This window comes from Terrapene carolina, unplaced genomic scaffold (assembly GCF_002925995.2).
Source record: "Terrapene carolina triunguis isolate 2854851 unplaced genomic scaffold, T_m_triunguis-2.0 Scaffold89, whole genome shotgun sequence".
In the NCBI taxonomy this organism is placed as follows: Eukaryota; Metazoa; Chordata; order Testudines; family Emydidae; genus Terrapene; species Terrapene triunguis.
The window spans coordinates 20,648,180-20,655,409 of record NW_020664440.1 but is presented as its reverse complement, the minus strand read 5'-3'; the positions used below and the strand labels follow the sequence as shown (position 1 = coordinate 20,655,409).

The 7,230-nt window shown below is 58.2% G+C and overlaps 1 protein-coding gene across 2 annotated transcripts in view; it reads left to right on the top strand.

The window, feature by feature from the left end:
• Window positions 1-7,230, top strand: part of PLXNA1 (plexin A1) — a 265,426-nt gene that overhangs the window by 119,613 nt on the left and 138,583 nt on the right. For both annotated transcript variants that reach the window (XM_026650270.2, XM_026650272.2), the window contains exon 4: window positions 4,960-5,100. In XM_026650270.2, coding sequence (XP_026506055.1) covers window positions 4,960-5,100 — 141 coding nt within the window. The remainder of the gene's footprint in view (window positions 1-4,959; window positions 5,101-7,230) is intronic.

Genomic DNA, 7,230 nt, shown 5'->3' with positions numbered 1-7,230 from the left:
TAGAAAGCCTTCCCCGGGGGGTGGGGGCCGTGAGGTGTATTGTGGAAAGGTTCCCCCCACTCCTGTAACGTTGCTCTCCCCAAGCCTTTCACTCCCTTTAATTTACCTACTATGAACTGTAAGTGAAACTTCGGACCCTTAAAAGCCCTCCCCTCTCCCCCGCCCCACCTTAGGGCCCTTTGACAACCCAGTAGTAGTTTAATCCCCCCTCCCCACTGCCTCCCAACCTTAAATTTTGTGCTCCGAGAACCCTAAGCTGCTGGGTGTTGCCTTTGACACTGTCCGTCTGCTGCCTCTGGCCTCTCCTTTCACAGGAGAAGAGATGCCCAGGTGCAAGAGAGCTGTGTGTCTCTGTCTGTCTGCCTGCCTGCCTTGGTGAGGGTCATGTACTCCCTTCCAGCGTGTCCCACGCTATTAGGGGCTCAGCTCCATCCCTCTTTGGGCTGGAGCAATTATTCTGAAGCTTTTCCTGAAGCCTTGCATTCGCTCGAAGTGCTTAACGTCTGTTATTTTTAATGTCTCTTTCTATTTCCCAGCACTGCACACTGCAATAATGTAATGGGGAAATTACCCCGCTAGTTAAAAATTACTGCCGGAGTGACAGCCACCCATTGATCTATTTTAAAACCAGGGTAAAACTATATTGATTTCTCGGCGCTGTGACTGTGGCCTGTAAAAGGGTTGGAAAGGAAGGTGGGTTTGTGACATTGCCACCGCCCGTGGGAGAGCCCGTGCCGGGTTGCAGGGAAAGTGAAGGAGGTGCCCATGGCTTTGATGCTGTGTGTGGGGGCATGGGCAGCACACAATCAGCCTCAGCTCTCGATTCAGGGCACCCCGAGCGCTGTGTGCGTCAGGAGTTTGGGGAGCTGGGACTCGTGCTCAGACCCCATTGGGGCTGGTTGTTGTTTGTATGGTGGTAGTGCCTAGGAGCCCCATTGTGCTGGGTGCTGTACACACACACACACAGCCGCTGCCCCTGGACAGTGTGGGCTGTACTCCCTTCAGGTCAGGGTGGGGAAGCTTTTGGCTGGGCTTTCGCCATTAGGCACAGACAGTGCTTACCCCTTGTGAAGCACTTTTCATTAGAGCACCGCTAGGCAGGAGCATTATACCTTTTGCCGAGACACGGGGAGGTGACTTGCAAAGGGTTGTGCCGGGAGCTGGGGCTGGAGCCAGGAATAGAGAGCAGGTACCCTGACTCCTGGTGTGCTGCTCTGTTCCCCCTGCAGCACTGCTGGGTGCTGTAGTGCTGGGTGCGCCACGGAGGCTTTGCTCCTGTTTGGGATCTGAGGGAGGATCAAACCCGAGGTCCCAAATCTGAGCAGGGGGTACCCAGAAAGGGGCAGAGGGGGAAGGGAACAGAGGCATCATTAATGGGAAGGGGGGGCATAAAACGGAGTGTTGGTAATGGGGAGGGGACTGGCGCCTTTGTCATCAAGGGGAAGGGGAGCGGAAGCCCAGCTGCGGCAGGGAAGGGAGTGGAGGCCTAGTTGTGGGTGGGCTGGGGAGCACTGGTAACGAGGTGGGGAGCCCTGGTAAGAGGGAGGGGAGCAGGGCCCATGCTGACGGCAGAGGGGGGGCGCATTGGTAACGGGGTGGGGAGTGCTGGTAAGGGGGAGGGGGGCAGGGGAGCAGGGCCCATGCTGACGGCACAGCAGGGAGCACTGGTAACGGGATGGGGGGGCAGGGCCCATGCTGATGGCACAGTGGGGAGCATTGGTAACGGGGTGGGGAGTGCCAGTTGGGGGAGGGGAGCAGGGCCCATGCTGACGGCACAGTGAGGAGCATTGGTAACGGGGTGGGGAGTGCCGGTAAGGGGGAGGGGAGCAGGGCCCATGCCGACGGCACAGTGGGGAGCATTGGTAACGGGGTGGGGAGTGCCGGTGAGGGAGAGGGGAGCAGGGCCCATGCTGACGGCACAGCGGGGAGCATTGGTAACGGGGTGGGGAGTGCTGGTAAGGGAGAGGGGAGCAGGGCCCATGCCGATGGCACAGCGGGGAGCATTGGTAACGGGGTGGGGAGTGCTGGTTGGGGGAGGGGAGCAGGGCCCATGCTGACGGCACAGTTGGGAGCATTGGTAACAGGGTGCAGAGTGCCGGTAAGGGGGAGGGGAGTGCAGTGCTTGCAGGAGAAATCGGTGGCTACAGGCACACACTTCAGCTCCTGCCTGCGGCTCCCCAAGCAGCTGTCAGCTCCTCCCCGCAGAGTTACACCCTGCCCATAAGCCCCAGTGCCCCGCACCCTGCGAGGGGGCAGCCCCTCTCCCCACCACGTGGAGCTCTCCGCTCTGTCTAGTAGCTCAGGGGTGTCTCTCTTAATTAAATACATTTGTTTTGTAAAACTGACTAAAAATAATCCGGGGCTGGTGCATGCGGGATGCTGGTGGTGAATCAAAGGCGCCGCTCTAATTAAACAGGCCCCGGTTTGTTTGTGAGCCGCATATATTTCCATGCTAATCAGCCGCACACTGGGATCCTGCCTTCCCAGCCCCGCATCCTCTGCCTGAGTGGGAACTATGCAAATGCTGGAGTCTGTTTATTGCAGCGAGGACTGCAAAGCTTTCAGCATGCTTTGGGGTGCTGGGTGGGGCGGGAGGGGTTACTCTGCAGAGATTGGGTGAGGGTTGGAGAAGCCAATTTCTGTTGTGCCTTTGCTTTTAGCAGCCAGTGCATTGGATGTTTTGGGGCAGGGTTTGGGCTCAGAAGGCTCCGAGACCTCCCGCCTGGCACTCCCCATCTGTCCCGGCGGGAGCATGGCTCCTGTTACTGGCCAGTGTTCTGTTTCCCATTTGCTAGTGGCGAAGGAGCCTGCCTGTCTGCCTGCGCCCCAAGAGACTCACTGCTGCGAGGAACATGCCCATAAAGGCTCTGGCCTGTCCCGAGGCCGCTTTGATCATCTGAGTGCCAGATCCATGCAGAATGGCAGTCTCCCACTCCCAGGGGCCAGGGGCTCAGTGTGAGTGAGTGACAGGGTCACGGGCGCTGGCTTTGTTAGCAGGGCTGGCTTTGTTAGCAGGGCCTTTCTCTGTGTCTCTGGATTCCTCCTGGGAATGGGTGCGGGGCCTCCTGCTCCAGTTCTGAGATGCCTTCTCTGCAGGGGCTGCTGAAGGCCAGGGGCTGCTGGAGTCTGCTAGGTGCCCAGGCTACGCCATTAGCTGAAAGTGGAAATGGCAAATATGCCCAGTGGCTGGAGACAGAACACTATATGGGGAGGGCTCTGAGTTACTCCAGAGAATTCTTTCCCGGGTGCCTGGCTGGTGGGTCTTGCCCACATCCTCACGTTCTAACTGATCACCATATTTGGGGTTGGAAAGGAATTTCCCCCCCAGGTCAGATTGGCAGAGACCTTGGCGGGGAGGGGGGCTTCGCCTTCCTTTGCAGCATGGGGAACTGGTCACTAACTGGTCTGAACTAGAGTAAATGGTGGCGTCTCTGTAACTTGCAGTCTTTAAACCATGATTTGAGAATGTCAGTAACTCAGCCTGAGGTTCAGGGGCTATTACAGGAGTGGGTGGGTGAGGTTGTGTGGTCTGCAATGTGCAGGAGGTCAGACTAGATCATCACAATGGTCCCTTCTGACCTGAAAGTCTGTGAGTGTGTTTGTTTGTTGCAAGCAGGGAGTGGCAATTGGGTTCAGGGAATTAACCCTGCTGAATTTAACCCCACCTAGTGGGTGACTATCTCTGTGGTGCTCCTAATGTGGTTATTTCAGTACAGTGAGAAAGCAAGGCATTTAGGAAGAGTTTTAATGTAAAAGGGAGCTGTAAAGGGATTAAAGCATTTGCCGTGGCCCTGCACAGCTTGAGGAACAGAGGTGCTTTCTGAACCTCTGCTGACCCTGTCTTATCTCCGTTATACAGTGGAATCCCTAGACCTTCCTAGGCCCGACCCAGAATAATGCCTTGAACCCTTGGGACCTTCCTTGAATCTCAAGGGAGACTGACCTACGGAGGTGGTAGCCCTTTCTGGCTATTACTGTGTCAAATCCCTCTGCCCCTTGTCAGACATGGCTCAGTTCTGGGCTCTTCTGTACAAGGGGCACCACATCCCAGAGCAAGGGGGCACAAGGCCCTTTCTTCACAGCTCTGGGGACACTGACCTGGGAATTCTGGCCTTCTCCAGCTCAAAAGATATTGACAGACTGAAGGGAGCTCAGAGGAAAGCAGCAAAAATAATCAGGTGGCTGCAGGACTTGGCTTCTGGGGAGGGATGAACAGAGCGAAGTCCACATAGCCTGGCTGAATGACGATGAATGGGAAGGCAGTTCCTGCCTGTGCGTCTCTGACGAGGGTAAATGCCAGGAGGGATTGGCTGCCTGAGACTGAGCCAGTGGGGTGGAATGAGGAGCAGTGGGATGAAAGTGAACAAAGGGAAGTGTGGGATGAGTAAATGGCAGGATTTCCTGAGATTGTCCCCAGAGCGACAGCCCTGTTGCTAGGGATGTTGACAGCTGAACTCTGGGACTGGAGAACAGACTGAGGGCACAGTCTTGTCCTGGGTGGGCCTACTCCCTGCTCCCCCCCTCTGTTTGTGTGCAGATTGTGTAGGAGAAAGGAGGGGCCATGGGAAAGTGGTGCATTACATCTGCCAGATGGCAGAGAGGGTCTGGAGAGCTTTCCGAAGCCTGGGCTGCTGCTCCAGTGCTTCCCTAAGGCAGCCAAAGCCCCTCCGAGGTCTGGAGCCTGAGGGCCTTTCTCACCAGGTTGATTTCTGCGGCTGTCTAATTTTCATGAAGTCAGCAATGGCTCTTGTCTCCGCTTGTGGTCCTGGCTGGAAACCATGCAGGGCGGAGACGAGTGGAAGGTGACAAGGTGGAGTGTTGGAGGAGGGGAGATTGAGGCCTCCTGACGAGGGTCCATGCGTGATTGAAACCCCTCTGTGCGTGCCTCATTGTTGTGACTGCAGTGTTTCCCCTCCCTGCGTGGGAGACAGCGCTAACCCTCTCCCCTCTGGTCCGCAGATCCTGGTGGACTTGTCCAGTCCCAGCGGGCGTCCGGCTCTGCAGTACGAGAATGTCGTGGCCCACGAGGGCAGCTCCATCCTGCGAGACCTGGTGCTCAGCCCCGACCGCCAACACATCTACGCTATGACTGAGAAACAGGTAACTACCCAGGAGGGAGAGGCAAGGCTCGCTCTGCTTCACCAGCAAGATCAGTGTGAAGTTGGCAGCTGAGGGGACCAGCCTGCGCTGCAGTCGGCAGCAGCCATCTCACCCCAATCCTACAAGAGGCAGGGTCCCAGCCTGCTCCCATCGCCGCAGTGCCCAGGCACCAAATACAGGAGTAAGCAGCATGATAGGGACAGAAGCTGCATTGTTCCTGCTGCCCCAATCACAGAGTGCCAGCACTGTCCCTTTCATCTCCCCGGAGCCTCTGACAGAGGCCTGAGACCCCCTCTGCATGGCCCTGCAGTCTGACAGCACGAGCTCTAGACCAGGAGTGGGCAAACTTTGGGATTGCGAAACTGTATGGAAGGCCGGGTAGGGAAAGCTGTGCCTCCCCAAACAGCCCCCCCCCCCCCCCCCCCCCCCCCCAGGACCCCCCCCCTATCCCCCCCCCTGCTCCCAGTCACCCAACCCCTATCCACACCCCCGCCTCCTGACGGGCCCCCCGGAACCCCACACCTATCCAAACCCCCTTGTTCCACGTCCCCTGATCCCTATCCACACCCCCACCCCCTGACAGGCCACTCCCCCCCACAGAACCTCTGCCCCATCCAACTACCCCCTGCTCCCTGTCCCCTGACTGCCCCCCGGGACTCCCTGCCCCTTATCCAACCCTCCCCCCCCAGCCCCGGCCCCCTTACCATGCCGCTCAGAGCAGCATGTCTGGCAGCCATACCGCCAGGCCAGAGCTAGACACGCTGCCGCTCTGCTCAGCAGGAGCACGCCGCTCCGCTGCCCAGAGCGCTGCCCATGCGGCGGCATGGCTGCGGGGGAAGGGCCGGGGGCTAGCCTCCCTGGCCGGGAGCTCAAGGGCCAGGCAGGCCGGTCCCACAGGCCAGATGTGGCCCACGGGCCGTAGTTTGCTCACCTCTACTCTAGACACTCACGCTGGGCTTTGCAGAGGAGCCTGGCGGGGGGATGCAGTGCCCTGCTCCATTTGGATGCAGTGGGCACTCAGAACCCAATTCTCTTTCGCTCCTTTGGAAATCCCAGCTTGAACGCTGACGAAAGGCTTCCTTTGAGGGTCATTCTGCTCCTTGGTCCACCATAAGGGGGTGTGGAGCTATGTGTGATCTTCTCTCTGCCTAGCTTCTGCTATGCCCTGGGGCTCAGTGAGCCACCTCAGTCGCTCCCCCTAGCCAGTGCACCAGCCAGCGGAAAGGGATGGGTTCTGGCTCTTCTGCACTGGTATTGCTGCTGGGTCGGCCCCACTGGGCAGCAGGCAGTTATCTCTTATGGTCTGCTGGAAGAAGTAGGGACAGACAGTCCATCTGAGCTGACCAAATACAGCTCCCTTAGCCTGTTTCTTTACAGCACATGTTCCACACGACATGGTTTGCTATGAGAACTTGGCAATGCTGTGTATAGTCATGAGTGTTTGTATCCACCAGTATGCCTACACATGAGTGCACATACCTGTGCGTGTGTGTGGGCATGCATGTATCTGTGTTTGCATGCTTCCAGCTCTCTGGACCATTGCTGTGGCCCTGTGAGGTAGCGATATCACCGTCTGGCTGTCTCCAGCCGTGCTAAAGGCGGATTGCCACCCGGTGGCCTGCGTGAAATGAGTCTGTCCGTTCTCAGTCCTGTACCTGGCAGCCAGGAGCCTCTGACTGGCCTCTCCTTCGACAGTCCTAGCAGAGGCTGAGGCTGGAGTACACGTTGGTGACTGGACTCCCCTGTAGGCCTGAGTGGGGGTTGCCTTCCTCGGAAGAGCAGATGCTCTGCTGAGGGAGCTTGGGCTGCCGCTGCCTATGCTGGGATGGAGGGATCCAGTCTCCAGGGCTGTCCATGCATCAAGACATTCCCATGGAGAATGGGGGGAAGCGTAGTGCAGGGGCGTCCCTGTTCCCCCCAGCAGCCGCTCGCGCCCACGTTCCTGTCACCTTTCCCTCCCCTGGGCCCCCTTTCCCACCAAGCTCTTCCGGGTCACCGCCTCCCTTCCTGCCTGCCCCTCTCCTCCAGCCCTCCCAGCAGGGAAGTCACCTTTGCTCAGGTGTTTAGCAGGAGACTGAGTGAAAGGGTCAGAGAAGCCCATATCCCCAAAGGGAGGGGGAACTCCAGGGG